Raw genomic sequence first — 16,990 nt, 5'->3', positions numbered from 1 at the left:
CCCTTGGTTCCTGCTTCCAGACCTGCCCCCCCACCCCGCATGATTGACGGTCAGCAAGCCTACACTGTCCGTCGCCTCCTTGATAGTCGCCAGGTTAGGAGGAGCATTCAATACCTGGTCGACTGGGAGGGTTATGGTCCTGAAGAGCGTTCCTGGGTTCGGGCCCGGGACATTTTGGATCCTGAACTCATCAGGGATTTTCGCCGTCGCCACCCTGATCGTCCAGGAGGAACGTCAAGAGCCGTTCCTAGGGGAGGGGGTCCTGTGAGGGTGTCGGTTAGTTCCCTCAGTAACCCCTAGATGGCACCTTCGCTTGTTTTTTTCCCTTTGCTAATTGTTACTAGTTTCTCCTGTGTTTATTACTTAACTGCCTTTTCAGGTTTATTGGTTTCACCTGTTTTTGCTTGTACTTAAGTTCTGTGGTTTCTTCCCTCTGTGCTCAGTCTTGACAAACCGTTTGCCTAGTGGTAGCTTGTCTTGAGCTCCTATGTTTGTAACTGTTTACCTGTGTGATTCTGGTAAAGTACTTTTATTTAAGACTGCATACCTGCTTCTCGGCTCGTCTGTCTGCACTTGGGTCCAGGACCAGCCTCGCCCTGACAGCCTAGTACTGTCTCTAGCTCTGCGCGGTTCTTCGGCGGCTCCATCTTCTTGATGGCGGAGATTTTCTCTGGATCTGGCTTAATGCCATCAGTTGAGAGGCGATGCCCAAAATAACTGATCTCGGTGGATCCGATTATGCTTTTCTCGGGGTTGAGCCGGATACCTTTCTCCCGTGTTCTTTGTAGCATCGCACGGAGGTTCCTGTCATGTTCCTCTCTATTCCTGCCATAAATGAGGATGTCGTCTACGATTGCGACTACTCCATCGAGGCCTTCATAGGTTTCGTCGATCTTCCGCTGGAATTCATCCTGAGCTGAGATAAGACCAAATGGTAAACGCAGAAATCAGTAGCGTCCAAATGGTGTGTTGAACATTGTTAGCTTAGATGACTCTTCCGTGAGCTTGATAGTCCAGTATCCTGATCGTGCGTCAATTACACTGAAGTAACGTGCTCCCACTAGCTTGGGTGTGATGTCATCTAGCGTTGGTAGAGGGTAGTGAGGGTGTTTGATAGCCTTGTTCAAATCTCTGGGGTCCAGACAGACTCTGAGCTTGCCTGTATGTGGTTTCTCAACCACTACTAACGTGTTGACCCACTCTGTCGGTTCTGTTTCCCGGACGGTGATTTCTGTATTCTCCATGCTCTGCAGCTCCTCCTTCAGGCAACTACGTAGAGCAAGGGGTATCCTTCTCGGTGGGCAAACCACAGGGGTTGCTGCTGGGTCAAGGTGAATAGTGCATTCACCTGGGAACAGTCCGATTCCTTTGAAAACGTCAGCAAACTCCTCCATGACTGTCTGCTTCTCAACTGGTGCTGTCAATGATAGCACTAGCTTGACGAGGTCCATGTCTAAACATGCCTTTAGACCTAGCACTGGAGGTGCTCGAGTGTCAACAATGTAAAAGTCCAACATCATTTTGCTTTCTTTGTACTTGCATTTCATCACGCATGTGCCTGTTACAATGAGCTACTCACCCCCATAGCTGGTCAGTCTGCGTGAGGTGGGCTGTAGCTCACACTCATCCTTCAAGCTGTGATACTCACTCAGAGGAATTACATTAACCTGAGATCCAGTGTCTAGTTTAAACTTAAGCTCTTTGCCCTGTTTTCCTATCTCAATATCGGCAAAGGCTTGCTCATTCTCTGAAATCTGTTTTTTCTGTGACACAGAATCAATAAACAGTTCCTCTGCATTTGGCTCTCTATCTGGCATTTGGCTATCCCTCACTGTGTGTACTGTTTTCCTGAAAACAGTCCTGCAGACTTTAGCAAAGTGGTTTCGTTTACCACATTTAGCACATTGTCTTCCTTTGGCAGGGCAATGCTCCTTTTCTCCATGCATCTTGTTTCCACAGTATCCACAGTTTTTGAAGCGTTTTATGTCTGTGTCGCTCATTTTTAGAACTCTGAAACACGCTCTCTTGGCAGTGTTCTTTGGTGTGTGTCTATTAACTGCGTGCACTGTCTGTTCACGTGAGCTGTTCGTGGCGCCGGTTATGGTTTTCAACTGTGCTTGGGCTATCTCGTGCGATCTAGCTATGTCCATAGCTTTGTCCAGCGTTAGCCCGGACCCAACATTCAAAAGTTTCTCTCTCACTTTAGCTGAATGTATTCCAAACACGATGCGGTCTCTGACCATCTCATCTTTATCAGCATATTCACAGTCTTTTACCAGCAGTTTTAACTCAGTCACGAACTGTTCAAATGACTCACTAGCTCCTTGTACTTTCTCCTGAAACTTGTACCTAGCGAATATCGTATTTGTCTTGGGCATCACATATGATTCAAAATGGTCAAAATAACTTTTCAGTACCTTTGCTTCATCCGCGGTGAGAGACCATGTGTTAAAAACGTCTCTCCCTTTTTCTCCGATCCACAGGAGTAGGTAGCTGCATCTTTCTTCCTCCCCTTTGCTTTTCAACGGACCCGAGAACATTAACTCCACGTGTTGCTTGAACTTGCACCATTCTCTATGTAAGTTCAAAGATTCCCAATTCATTCGAGGTAAGGGAGCTCCAACGATGTCCATTTCTAATCCCTGTTCTGACACCATGTCTTGTTTTGCACACTTTGTACAAAAATAATAAATTGCAGGACAACGGAGTATTACAGTTTAAACTCTTTTATGAAGCATCAGGTCTGTGATCTCAATCATCCAGCACAGTGGAGACAAGATGGAGTTAGGACCCCTTACAGATGCCTGCAGGCCAATGACAACTCAGCATGTGATCACATGTGAATATAATAGGTATTCCTTACAGATGCCTGCGGGCCAATGATAATTCAATATGCAAATGTTGCACTGTGCATAATTTTTAGGTGCTTTGAGTACATGTCTCATGATACACTGGGAGCTCCAGGGCCGCAAGACAGCCAATGAAGGGTTGTACAGGGCCCATTCCCGGCATGTTGGGGAGCCACTGTGCCCAGGGGAGGGTGCAAAGGGCCAGGAGGCCACCCTGGGTAAGGGGAGAGCAAAGGACAGAGGTGCCCATTATAAAAAAAATATTTCAATGGCGGCATCTCTTCAGTGTTCAGTCCAAATGGCCACTATGCAGCTGCAGCACTGCTCAGGCATTCCAGCGTTTAATGGGATATCTGCATCATTTGCATGGAAGTTGGGGGGTGGGCCTAATGAGCATAGTGCACAACTTGTGCAAAGGCCCCCAGACCAAGGTTCCCTCTCATTTTTTTTTTGAGCCGTGCGGCTCCTTCAACGGGCTGCACGGCCTATTCAATATTCCAGGCATGCGCGGTTTTTCCATATAAGAGCCGGCTGTGCGGGACCTCCAGAGCGCTGTGCGGCTGTGCTGCTTAAAGGGAACATTGCCCCAGGCCTCTTTGCATTCGCTGCCCGCACCAGTGCGTGTTGAGCAACTCGGGTGCATTGCAGACCTCAGGTCTCCGTGCCTGATTTTCCAGCGCATTCCCCAATCACATGTCCTGCCCTATGATTTCTGTCTTGGATACCAGCAAACTTGGTCTCAAAGCCATTCAGACTTGCTTCACGGTGTGCTGACCCCATCATTCTCTGCAATGCACTTCTTCCAACTGCTAGATTATGTCTTAAATATGTCATCTACAACCTCCTTCCTTTCTGGTTTGTCCAGCACCTCCTCTGTTTCTTCTGGTCAGCACCTTGCACATATTCAGTTGCTGTACTGCATTCCATACTTTGAAACCCATGCTACTGAGTTAACTTTGTAAACATTGTAATAACTGTTTAACTTTCCCCCTTCTGAGAACAATCTAACAATCTCACTCTTTTTCCTTCTCTCTCCTGCCCTTGCCCTTCTCTTCCAAATGCCCACTCTTCCTTCCCAATGCTATCTGATTGACTAAGTCAAAACTTTTCATACCCCATCAAAGAATCTTAGGTGACCTTAACGTGAAACGATTCTTTCACTGAGATTGAAATATTTCCTTTTTAACCCATCTTATTGAAACACTTTCAGCCGTTGATGTGTTTATTGTAACGGCTTCCTGGTGCCAACTGTCCAGACCCATCCTTCAGTTGGCCAAACTTTAATTCTGTAAGTTTTCATTCATGTTACTAAAACCTAATAAATTAACAAACCATCTGTGGAGGAGGGGACCCATTCGTTGTCAGATGTGCCTTTGCTCAGAAAGTTCTCGTGTTTATCATTAAGGAAGTCACCTGCAGGACATGATATTTCTAGTTGCATCTGTATGTTCATAAAACAGTTATAAATTAAGGCAAAGGAAGCTTTAATTGGCCTTTTCCCTTGCCATTTCTTGCCTTGGCCTGTCCAGTTGACCACTGGCAAGGAGGATGTCTTCTGTGCACCATCACATAAATTGAGATAACCTGTTTTTGATTGCTGTTGCTTGAGAGAGTATATGTTGACCAGCACTCACTGCTCCTCTTCGAATAGTGCCATAGGATCTTTTTTACAACCACGAGGCCTCGGTTTAACATCTCAACTGAAAGACATTCCCTCCGACAATGCAGCACTCCCTTGGTGCAGCATTAAAAGTGTCAGCTTAGACGACGTGCTCAAGTTCTGAAGTGGGGGCTTGAAACCCTCGCCGCTCTAATTCTCTGATCTGCCCTCTTTGTGAGCACAGCTGGATGCTGGGAATGGCTGAGTTTACCGTTACGTGTAGCAAAATCAGAAACACATTCTTTATTAACGTGTTTACAATTTCACTACACGTGACACATCAAGAACATGTTCCCCCCCAGACTAATTCTATAAATGTAAACATTTCTGTCAGATATCACAAAGGTAGATATCATGATCGAGTACACTTACTGATACTCTTACAATGATAACATTGTTTAAACGATATTCGGGTGTTGCGGTATGAAAATGTAGAAGTCTACCTGGACAATTCTCCATCCTTTAATGAACTTGGGCTGAGGTGGTAACTTCAGCACATCAAAATAATAGACTCCGCCCAGTGGTGTGGACTGATTAAAGTCAACAATATATTCATCTAATGCCTCTGCTGACGGAATTTCTGGATGTACATAAAGCACAAATTAAAGCACGCCGTGACAGATAACAGAATTCCCTTTTCAGGTATTGCAAAAATATATCTCAAACTCTTTCATTTTGTCCTTCCTTAGCAGAGTGATTTTATATTTGACACTCAAATCCTGGCTGAGGCACCCATGTGATATAAGTGTAAGTCATTCTTTTAATATTTGTCCTTGGGGTGTGGGTGATGTTAGCAATGCCACATTTATTGCCCATCCATATTTGCCCTGACAACTCAGTGGCTTGATATGCCACCTCAAAGCACACTAGGGCCGGAATTTTTACATTGAAGGGAGTGCAGGTTCCCAAGCGGGTCAGCAGTTAAAAGCGCTGAAATTGCTGACTTCTGCCTTTAACTCGGGCACGTTTCCCAGTGCGCCACAGAGCCGCTCGGGAGAGGCGGGCAACCTCATTGAAGCATTTAACAGCTCGCTGACAGACCCTCAAGAGGCTTTTTAACCTGAGGTTTCAGCTTTTACTGCTTGTGCACGGGATTCATGGACTTCCTGTTCTTCGCCTGTGAAGGCAAGGCGAGAGCTCGGCGGCCATTGTGTGAGTTCATTAATTGACAGCTGGGAAAAGCATATAAATTCTTACACTTTGCACCTGCTTCATTGCCGAAGGGAAAGGCTCTTGCTGACACTATTTTGTGCAAAGATTTTGCTTTCAGGAGTTTGCAGGTGATTTCTGCAACCTTGTAAGCCACTCTCGCTACATTGGAGGATTGCGCCTCTGATCTCCACTTTACCTGCCATCTATCAGATCAGCATGGGTGCTGCTTATGCTGTCTCACCTTGGACCTCAGATTTGGACCAAGGTGAACCCTAGCACCAACAACAGCAGCAGCAACAATACCAGCAGCCTTTTTCTCACTGACCTGATGCTCCACAGGAGAGAGGGGATCAGCACAGGGGTGCACCTCACCAGAGGAGATACCCCCAGCACAGCGTACACAGGCAGAGGATGAGCTTCCTGGACATGACTGAACAGCAGTGCTTCAGGAGGCTCAGGCTATCGCGCCAGGTCGTGGCAGACATTTGTAGCTTGCTGGAAGAAGACCTGCTGCCCAGAGGTCCTGGTGGACTCGCCTTACCAGTGGCTGTCAAACTCACCACCACCCTCAACCTCTTTGCCTCAGGTTCCTTCCAGGGATCTGCAGCAGACATTTGCAGGATCTTGCAGTCGGCCCTGCAAAAGGCATCACCCAGATGACCAATGCCATGTTTCACAAATCAGCGACTTATGTAAACTTTGCCACTGATGAAGCCAGTGTGGCTGAGCGGGCGCTCGGCTTCGCGGTCTGGCTGGCTTCCCACAGGTGCAGGATGTCATCGACTGCACACGTGTGGCCATCAAGGCACCCCCACATCACCCAGGAGTGTTTGTGAACTGCAAGGGCTTCCACTCCCTCAATGTGCTGCTCGTCTGCAACTGCAAAAAGATCATCATGCATGTGTGTGCCAGATTCCCAGGGAGCTGCCATGACTCTTTCATCCTGCGCCAGTCCACCCTCCCTCAGCTCTTTGCACTTCCGAACAGACTGGCTGCTTGGAGACAACAGCTATCCACTGAAGACGTGGCTGATGGCACCCTTGAGGAGGCCAAGCAATGAGGCCGAGTAGCGATATAATGAAAGCCATTTGACGACCAGATGTGTAATAGAGCCAGCAATTGGCATGCTGAAGATACGCTTCAGATTCCTTGACAGAGCTGGAGGAGCCCTTCAGTATGCACCAGCCAGGGTCTCCAGAATGATCGTCGTATGCTGTGCCATGCACAACATAGTGCAGCAGCGAGGATTGGAGCTGCAGGAGAAGCATGGTGCAGAGCCTCTTCGGAGGAGGAAGAGGAGGAGGAACAGGTGGAACACGAGGAGGAGGAAGAGGAGGAGGAACCTGAGGTGGACATAGCACCAGCAGCAGCGCACATTGCTGCCTGGGATGGCCTCATAATGCCACAATTTAGTTAAGTTGCACCAGTGCACCCATCTGGCTCCCAGATGCTGTACCAACTTCCCCACCCCCACCACCAACACCACAAAGCAGTCCTAAAATGACCAAACCATTCCTGTCACACACACACCCCCATTGCTCGAGGTTAAGTAATTCACTCCAACTGACAAGGCCACTTCCCAGGCAGCAGGCAGCCGGCAAAAATGGACAAGACGGGAAAGTGGTGCAAAGAAATAAATTTACGTGGGTCATAAATAGAACTGAAACTTAACACTAACATTTTGGCAAACACCCACGTGCATACCCTTGTGCATCTACGATTGTGTCATTTTTCTTTTGTGTGTGCTTCTACAAGGTGCATCCCCTCTGGCTTCAGCAGAGGTAGTGGGAGGCTGCTCACTTCCCTGCTCTGAATGCTTAGACACTTTTGGCGGACGTCCTCTGGGTTTTGGAGCCCATGAGGACCCCGCCAAAGACTGCTCCTCCTGCAACTGTGCAGGGGCAAACTCGGCCATCGGGGCTCTGACTGAGGGGGAGGCAACGGGGGAGAAGTGGGAGCGCTTTGAACGAGTCCCCACTTCCCTCTCCCCTCTCACCATCATCCCTCTCATGTGCCACCCGCACTTCCCTGCTAGCATGGAGCTGGAGAGCAGCTTGCTGCACATCAGTGGGGCGATGAATGCCCAAGTCTATGTTGGTAACCCTCCTAGAGATGACTGCAATCAGAGACTGCAAGCTGCTGTTGACAGCAAGCATGGATTCCTTTCACTGGTGCATTAGCGGCAGGTGGAATGTTCTTAAATTCTTTATATATTCAGCTTTGCACAAATATTTCAGACAATACCCTCTAGTATTAAACATACTGCCTACTAGGACACACAGCTCTCAGCTTTTCCTCACAGGTCTTCACAAGTGATACAGTTTTGATGTTGATTTATTCGACTCCTTCACTCGAACAGAAGATTTATTTGTCCCCTGTTAATAAAAGTTCTCACAGCTCAGAGCTGTCAGTCCTATGTGGAATTTTGCTCACAAATTCCTTTTCTGGTGTTGTAATGAATGATGTTGATTGAAAGATTTTGTTTTTGTTAGATCCGTGTGTTAATGGAGACACAGAATGCAGGAGTTGATTTAACAAGTGTTTACTGAACAAAGTCTGGAGGTGAACTAACTACACAAGACGCTACACAGGCTTATATACCCGAGTGGTCACTACTGGTACTACAGTATACAGGGGCTTCAAAAACATAGTTCCTCTTAAAGGTACATACACTACAATTCTTCCCCTTTTAGATAAATAGTACATAACATTTTAAGTAATCATTAAATAACATTTTTACAAGAACAATAATATACACATTTGCTGAAGTTAATCAATTACAAATTCAGTCTCTCTGGAGGCTTCCTGACTCGGTCCGGATAACACCTCGGTGGTGTAGTAGGTTTCGGTGGTGTAGTAGGTTCTTTTGGCAAGGTCGATTCGGCTTCAATGCCAGTGTCGGGTTCATCTGGTTCCAGTATCACCGGATCGGAGGTAGATACTATGGGTATCTCTGCTTCATCACTAGGCATATAGAGTTGTGGTGTAGGTTGTCCTTTTTCAGATGACTCTATGATCTGGTCAGCATGACGCCTTATTATGCTTTCTCCAATGTCCACGGTATACATCAGCAGTCCTAGTCATGTGCAAATAGTTCCAGGCTGCCATTTCTCGGTACGGTAGTCCCGGGCCAAAACTGGCTGACCTATCTGGAAGGTTCTAGTTGGCCTTTCATTCATGCTTTGAAATTGCCGGTTCTCTACGTCCCTTCTGACGTTTGGCTTGACCAAATCCAGCCGACATCTTAGTCTTCTATTGAAAAACATCATGGCGGGGGTTTGGTTTGTAACCACGTGTTGCATTCCTGCATGCAAACAAGAAGTTATCTACCTTATGTTGTAGATTTATGTCTTCATTACCCATGGCCTTTATGGCCTTCTTCAAGGTCTGGACAAACCTTTCAGCCAATCCATTGGTGGCGGGATGGTATGGGGCGAACGTGTAGTGCTTAACCCCATTGTTTTTTAAGAACTTCCTGAATTCTTCGGATACAAATTGCGGTCCATTATCAGAACAGATCTGTTCAGGCAGCCTATTCCTGGTGAATATGGTCCTTAATACTGTGATGGTTTTTTCCGTGGTAGTGGAGGACATCTTTATTACCTCCGGCCACTTGGAGTGTGCATCCACCGCAATTAAGAACATTGAGTCCATAAATGGACCAGCAAAGTTGATATGTACCCTTTGCCATGGAGATGAGGGCCACTCCCATGGATGTAGAGGGGCTTGTGGTGGGGCGTTTTGGACCTTCTGGCATCCTAGACAGCTCTTGGTCATTTCTTCGATGTCTCCATCGATACCTGGCCACCACACAAACGCTCTGGCTAAGCTCTTCATTTTCACTCCACCCAGATGCCCCTCGTGAAGCTCCTTTAGCACTCTATCCTTGAGTTTGGGTGGAATCACCACTCTGGATCCACACATCAAGGTTCCTCGGCACACTGACAGCTGTTCTCTTCTTTGCGAGAATGCTGGCAACAGTGGTTCGCCATGTGCTGGCCATCCCTTCACCGTTAAATCGTAGACTCGTGAGAGAGTCGGGTCATTTCGCGTTTCCTTTTCAATGGTAGAATTTGTCACTGGTAGACATTCCACTATGGTCGAGTGGAACATCTCCACTGGGTCCACTGTAGGCACCTCTTCCACCGTTGGCAACGGTAGGCGCGATAACCCGTCAGCACTCCCATGCTGTTTTGTTCCTTTGTATTCTATGTCATATTGGTGTGCCCCTAGGAAAAGGGACCACCTCTGTAGCCTTTGCGCTGTCATAATGGGAACGCCCTTTTTAGGGTTAAATATGGAGACGAGGGGTTGATGGTCAGTCAACAAGGTAAATTTTTGTCCGTGTAGGTAATGGTTGAATTTCTTCACCCCCCACACCAGGCTGAGTGCCTCCCTGTCAATCTGGGCATAGTTACGCTCAGCTGAGTTCAATGAGCGTGACGCAAAAGCTATCGGCTGCTCCGAGCCATCAGGGAATCTATGCAATAATACCGCTCCCACGCCGTAAGGGGATGCATCGCACGCCAGTCTGATTGGCAGTGATGGGTTGTAATGAGCCAACACTTCCCTGGACGTGATCAAGCCTTTGCATTTATGGAAGGCACGTTTACAGTCTTCGCTCCATTTCCAAACTACTCCCGTTTGTAGCAGTGCGTTAAGCGGGTGCAGAACCGTCGACAAGTTTGGTAAAAATTTATGATAGTAATTTACTAATCCTAGGAACGACCTTAATTGTGAGACATTTTCAGGCGCTGGGGCCTTTACGACCGCTTCAATTTTTCCAGGTGACTTATGCAACCCTTCTTCGTTAATGACATGGGCACAATATGATATTTGTTTCTGGAAAAATTCGCACTTGGGGCGATTTGCTCGTAGGCCCCGTTCTCTCAGCCTCGTGAGCACCTGCTCCAAGTTGGCCAGGTGCTCGTTGTCGTTTTCTCCTGTTACAAGGATGTCGTCTAGGTAGCATTGAGTCCCCAGAATCCCTTGCAGGACTTGCTCCATAGCTCTTTGCCAGATAGCCGGAGCTGATGCCACTCCGAAAACCAGTCGATTGTACTGGTACAGGCCTTTGTGTGTGTTTATCGTGAGATGCTTTTTAGAGGCCTCCTCAACCTCCATCTGTAGATATGCCTGTGCTAAGTCAATTTTGGTGAAACGTTTCCCTCCAGATAGTGAGGCGAAAATATCTTCTATCCTCGGAAGAGGATACTGTACCGTGTGAAGAACCGGGTTTACAGTCACCTTGAAGTCCCCACAGATGCGAACTTTTCTCTGTTCTTCAGATTTATCATTATTCAACGTTTTCTTCATGACCAGGGCGATGGGTGTTGCCCACTCGCTCCAATCTACCTTGGATAACACGCCTGCTTTTTCGAAATTCTCCAGCTCTGCCTCGACGGCTGGACGAATTGCGTATGGCACCAGCCTTGCCTTAAAAAACTTGGGAATTGCCGCATCTTCCACTTTTATTGAGGCGGTGGCGCCTTTCAGGGTTCCTAGTTCCTGTTGAAACACTTCTTTGGCATTAGCCAAGATTTCTTTTAATCGTCCAGGTATGACATCATCATCGTTTTTTTTCTTACTGGTCATCGTCAGTGCCTGAATGGAGTGCCAGTCTAAACGTATCTTTCTGATCCATTCACGTCCCAACAACGGTGGACCACCATCTTGCAGAACGTATAAATACAACTTCTGTATTTCCTTGCCGTTGTATACAACAGGCACCCTTATTTTCCCTCTGGGGTATACTTTCTGCCCCGTATATGTCTTCAAGATAATGGATGTGTCTTTCAAAGGTATAAGCGGAAATAGCCGCTCGTAATCCCGTCGACTCATGACGGTCAGAGCTGATCCTGTATCTAGCTCCATTTTGACTGGGGACCCCGCTATCGTGAGGGTAACCCAAATGGTCTGGTAATCTTCTTTGGCAATTACATTATGTAATTTGAAACAGCTTAGCCTCTTGTTTCCGGAGTCGCTATCGCTCTTCTGGTCTTCGGAGCTACTGTCCGTCATCATTTGTACCTTTCTGTACTTTTCCTTATTGACCTTTTTACTGTCAGCAGATTTCTTTCCAGATCTGCATACACGTGCAATGTGTCCCATCTTTCCGCATTGCCTGCATGCTTTGTCCTTGAACCAGCAGTCCCACTGGTCATGGGTGGATCTGCCGCAGCGATAACATCTCTCGAAACCCCGTGTCATTTCATGGGTGCCGAAGTCCTGTGGCTTTTGCTGTATCTCTGCAGCTCCTCTTGCTGCTGCTTCGTATGATACAGCCACACTGAAAGCCTTGACCAGTGTCAAATCTTTCTCAGAAAGTAGTCTTTTCTGTGTTCCTTTGCTTAGGAAACCGCAGACGAATTTGTCTCGTAGAGAATCTGCCAGTCCTGCCCCGAATTGGCAGTACTTTGACAGCTTTCGTAATTCGGTGAGGTAATCAGCGTTACTTTCATTCTTGTGCTGATTCCTCCTGAAGAATTTGAATCGTTCCGCTATCAGCAGCGGTGTTGGGTTTAAGTGCTCTTGTAAGGTATCAACAATCTCCTTAAAATTCTTGTCCATCGGTTTGGCTGGAGTGATCAAGTTTCGTAACAGCCCATATGTCCTTGCGCCCATCAGATTTAGAAGTACCGATGCCTTTTTATCATCCGCTACTTCATTCGCCTTGCAATATACCTCCACTCTTTCCACATATGTGGTCCAATCTTCTATATCACTATCGAAAGCAGTAATATTGCCAGTCTTCGGCATCTTGAAAATCTAAAATGGCGCTTCCCGCGCTTTTCCTCCGTCCCCGATGGATCAAAATGGCGCCTCCCGCACTTTTCTTCCCCGCCGAGTTGAGATGGCGCCTCCCGCGCTTTCCCGCCGCTGCCGCCGCTGTTCTCCGCGGTTCCCGTTGCGACCTGCAGTTTTTCGCGGTATTTCTATTTTTTTTTATATATCGCTTCAATAGTTTCTCCGTTACTTGGAGAACCATTCCCGTCGTGGAGCGGACCCTCTGGGACTTTCCCCTCCCTCTGCTCGGTCCGAACGCTGACCTGCTTTGCAGCACCGGACGTGCCCTGAGTGCTCCACCCTCTCTCTCTCTTTGCTTCTGCTTCCCGACTCGCTGCCCGGCCCCGTTGCAGAGCCATCCGATCGAGCTCTAGCCCGCCGCAGCCCAGGAAGGATCAGTGCACTGCCTGCCACCAGCCCGTTTAGCTGGGGAAACCACAGACTGGAGACCAAGCCTGGCCCTCGTTTTCGAGTTTCTTCGAGTTATTTATTTATTTATTTATTTTTCTCTTGCTTCTGGCTTCGACCTTCGTCTGAGGAATCGATCCCCTTGAGGTGCTGCCGAATTGCAGGTAAGTTCGTTTCTAACTCGTCGCCACTGTTAGATCCGTGTGTTAATGGAGACACGGAATGCAGGAGTTGATTTAACAAGTGTTTACTGAACAAAGTCTGGAGGTGAACTAACTACACAAGACGCTACACAGGCTTATATACCCGAGTGGTCACTACTGGTACTACAGTATACAGGGGCTTCAAAAACATAGTTCCTCTTAAAGGTACATACACTACAGTTTTGAAACTCGCTCCCTTGCTCTCCTCACAGTGCAACTGCTCTATATCCAAGCAGCTAACGACAAGCAGCTAACGACATTGTTTGAAAAGGTCATTGGGGATGAAATTGGTCTTTGGAGGTAGCACAAATCGGGTGATAGCGAATGGGCAGCCTGTTTTACATTCCGCCGATTCTTTTCATGGGGAATTATCCCCGGTGTCCTGGCCAATGTTTATCCCTCAATCAACATCACTAAAACAGATTATCTGGTCACGATCACATTGCTGTTTGTGGGACCTTGCTGTGCGCAAATTGGCTGCCGCGTTTTCTACATTACAACATTGACTATACTTCAAAAAGTACTTCATTGGCTGTGAAGTGCTTTGGGACATCCTGAAGTTGTGAAAGACACTATAAATACAAGTCTATCTTTATTATGGAGGGACATAAAACGGGACATCTCAAAGCGCTTTACAGCCACTTTTGAAGTGGGGTCAGGAGCGACAGCGATTGGAAGGATCCGGGTCAATGGTGATTGGGGGGGTTGGGAGCGACAGCGATTGGAGGGATCCGGGTCAATGGTGATTGGGGGAATCGGGAGCGACAGCGATTGGGGGGATTGGGATCAATGGTGATTGGGGGGGTTGGGAGCGACAGCGATTGGGGGGATTGGGATCAATGGTGATTGGGGGGTCGGGATCGACAGCGATTGGAGGGATTGGGATCAATGGTGATTGGGGGGGTCGGGAGCGACAGCGATTGGGGGGATCGGGTTCAATGGCGATTCAGAGGGTCAGGAGCAACAGCGATTGCGGGGATCGGGATCAATGGCGTTTGGGGGCTCAGGAGTGACAGTGATTGGGGGATCAGGAGTGACGGTGATTGGGGGGTCAGGAGTGACAGTGATTGGGGGGGTCAGGAGTGACGGTGATTGGGGAGTCAGGAGTGACAGTGATTGGGGGAGTCAGGAGTGACAGTGATTGGGGGAGTCAGGAGTGACAATGATTGGGGGGGTCAGGAGTGACGGTGATTGGGGGGTCAGGAGTGACGGTGATTGGGGAGTCAGGAGTGACAATGATTGGGGGGGTCAGGAGTGACAGTGATTGGGGGGTCAGGAGTGACGGTGATTGGGGGGTCAGGAGTGACGGTGATTGGGGGGTCAGGAGTGACGGTGATTGGGGAGTCATGAGTGACGGTGATTGGGGGGGTCAGGAGTGATGGTGATTGGGGGTTCAGGAGTGACAGTGATTGGGGAGTCTGGAGTGACGGTGATTAGGGGGGTCAGGAGTGACAGTGATGGGGGGGTCAGGAGTGACGGTGATTAGGGGGGTCAGGAGTGACAGTGATTGGGGGGTCTGGAGTGACGGTGATTGGGGGGTCAGGAGTGACAGTGATTGGGGGGTCAGGAGTGACGGTGATTGGGGGGTCAGGAGTGACGGTGATTGGGGGGTCAGGAGTGACGCTGATGGGGGGTCAGGAGTGACGGTGATTGGGGGGTCAGGAGTGATGGTTATTGGGGGGGTTGGGAGTGGTGGTGATTGGGGGAGTCGGGAGTGATGGTGATTGGGGGGGTTGGGAGTGATGGTGATTGGGGGAGTCGGGAGTGACATTGATGGGGGGGTCAGGAGTCACGGTGATTGGGGCGTCAGGGTTGACGGCGATTGGGGGGTTAGGAGTGACGGTGATGGGGGGGTCAGGAGTGACGGTGATTGGGGGGTCAGGAGTGACGGTGATTGGGGGGTCAGGAGTGACAGCGATTGGGGGGTCAGGAGTGACAGTGATGGGGGGTTCAGGCGTGACGGTGATTGGGGGGGTCAGGGGTGATGGCGATTGGGGGGTCAGGAGCGACACCGATTGGGGGTTGGGAGCGACAGCGATTGGGGGGTCAGGAGTGATGATTGAGTCCTTTAATGTGGGGATTGAATGAGTACTCCTGGTCCTCCGGCTCCACAGTCAGGTTAAGTGGCTTAGCAGGCTGCCTCAGGGCAATCCAATGTTGGAGCTGGGACCACACGCTGTCATTAGGCACCCTATCTGCATATGCTTCAGGCGTAGGTAAAGGATGCCTCTTGTGTTTCCTTACCCAACATGGCGGCTGGTGCACTTCTGGCCGGAAGTGCACGCGTGCTTCCTGCCCGCCGCTTTGGGGCCTGAAAAATGGGTGCTACGTGGCCCAATTCCTAGGTCAACGTCTGGTTAAGTATAAAATCAAGACAAAAACCTTAGGCTCAAGTCTTGTGCTCAAATTGAGATACTGAATGACGTAAGAAAACTACTAGGCACTTGGTCTAAACGTTAAACAAAGCTTTAATGAACTGTTTTACAACATGGAGGTCTAATTGTGTCCTTCACTAGTTCCTGTTAAGAATGTCCTGCGCAAGCTGGGCCCGTGCCCGAGTATTTATACTCTCCCTGGACAGCGCCACCCGCAGGCCGCTCAGTATTATTTCATAAGTCTTTCTTTCATGAATGACTGATTCATGTCACGGAAAATATCATTCCTTTTCAAGGGGCCAACTGTGGCTTTAAGTATTTAGGAATGCAGGTTGCTCAGAATCTGTAACTCCTATACAACGCCATCCAGCATCCCATCCTATAAACCATTCAGGTCTCTAGTACTTTTATCCTTGTCAGTGGAGGAGAAATTTAACTCATGGCGGTCTGTTTTGTGCCTGAAAAACAGGCGGCCAGGAGTTGAAAATCGGGGGTCACCTCGGCTGTCCCATTGATGCCCAAGGTCCACCTGATTCCATATTCAGGCTCCAAAATGGGCGTGCAGCCGGCCAACCTGGAACAGGCGTCGGGCTGCTTTACTAAGTAAATCGGAGTCCTACGCCGGTTGTAAGACCTCAATGTGAAATTGAGGTACAAATGGGCAGAGTTTTCAACCGCACAAGCTCTGCCGAGTTCTACAAGATCTTGAGCAACCTAACCAGCGGTCCTTAAAGGGACCGGTGGAAGCTGCTCAAAAGGAACGGCCACAGAACCTTTTCAAAGTTATATTTTTGTGGAGCCAGGAGGAGCAGAAGAGGAATGCTCCTACAGACTCCACAAAAATACTAAGGGTTTCCCCCCTCGGCTTCGCTTCTTCCTCCTCCCCCCCCCCCCCAAGACTTGCTTAGTAAATACCTATGAACCAACGCCTGTCTTCAGTGTCTTTATCTACACACGGACACTACAGTGGCGACGAGGATGGGATAATACTGCTCCTATGCCGTAAGGGGATGCATCGCACGCCAGTCTGATTGGTAGTGACGGGTTGTAATGAGCCAAAACTTTCTCGGATGTGATTAAGTCTTTACATTTATGGAAGGCATGTTTACAGTCTTCGTTCCATTTCCAAATCACTCCTGTCTGTAGAAGATCATTAAGAGGGTGTAGAATAGTTGATAAGTTCGGTAAAAATTTATGATAGTAATTTATTAATCCCAGGAATGACCTTAATTGTGAAACATTTTCAGGTGCTGGGGCTTTTATAACTGCTTCAATTTTTTCAGGTGACTTATGCAACCCTTCCTTATTAATTATGTGGCCACAATATGATATCTGATTTTGGAAAAATTCGCACTTGGGGCGATTTGCTCGTAGGCCCCGTTCTTTCAGCCTAGTGAGCACCTGCTCCAAATTGGCAAGGTGCTCGTTGTCGTTTTCTCCTGTTATAAGGATGTCGTCTAGGTAGCATTGAGTCCCCGGAATCCCTTGCAGGACTTGCTCCATAGCTCTTTGCCAGATAGCTGGAGCTGATGCTACTCCAAAAACCAGTCGATTGTA

General features: G+C 48.3%; 1 protein-coding gene and 1 pseudogene across 5 annotated transcripts in view; both read right to left on the bottom strand.

Moving 5' to 3' along the window:
* LOC147105528 (tyrosine-protein phosphatase non-receptor type substrate 1-like) overlaps positions 1-16,990 on the bottom strand; it is a 535,426-nt pseudogene that overhangs the window by 287,680 nt on the left and 230,756 nt on the right.
* Positions 1-16,990, bottom strand: part of dnai7 (dynein axonemal intermediate chain 7) — a 227,593-nt gene that overhangs the window by 178,844 nt on the left and 31,759 nt on the right. For all 5 annotated transcript variants that reach the window (XR_015081513.1, XM_086009971.1, XM_086009968.1 and 2 more), the window contains exon 7: positions 4,953-5,089. Coding sequence is in view for 4 of the 5 variants with exons in the window: in XM_086009971.1 (XP_085866097.1) it covers positions 4,953-5,089 (137 nt within the window). In the remaining variant the exon portion in view is untranslated. The remainder of the gene's footprint in view (positions 1-4,952; positions 5,090-16,990) is intronic.

This window comes from Somniosus microcephalus, chromosome 17 (assembly GCF_052327205.1).
Source record: "Somniosus microcephalus isolate GS21.2 chromosome 17, FLI_Smic_1.0, whole genome shotgun sequence".
Classification (NCBI taxonomy): domain Eukaryota; kingdom Metazoa; phylum Chordata; class Chondrichthyes; order Squaliformes; family Somniosidae; genus Somniosus; species Somniosus microcephalus.
This window is presented reverse-complemented; position numbering and strand designations above follow the sequence as displayed.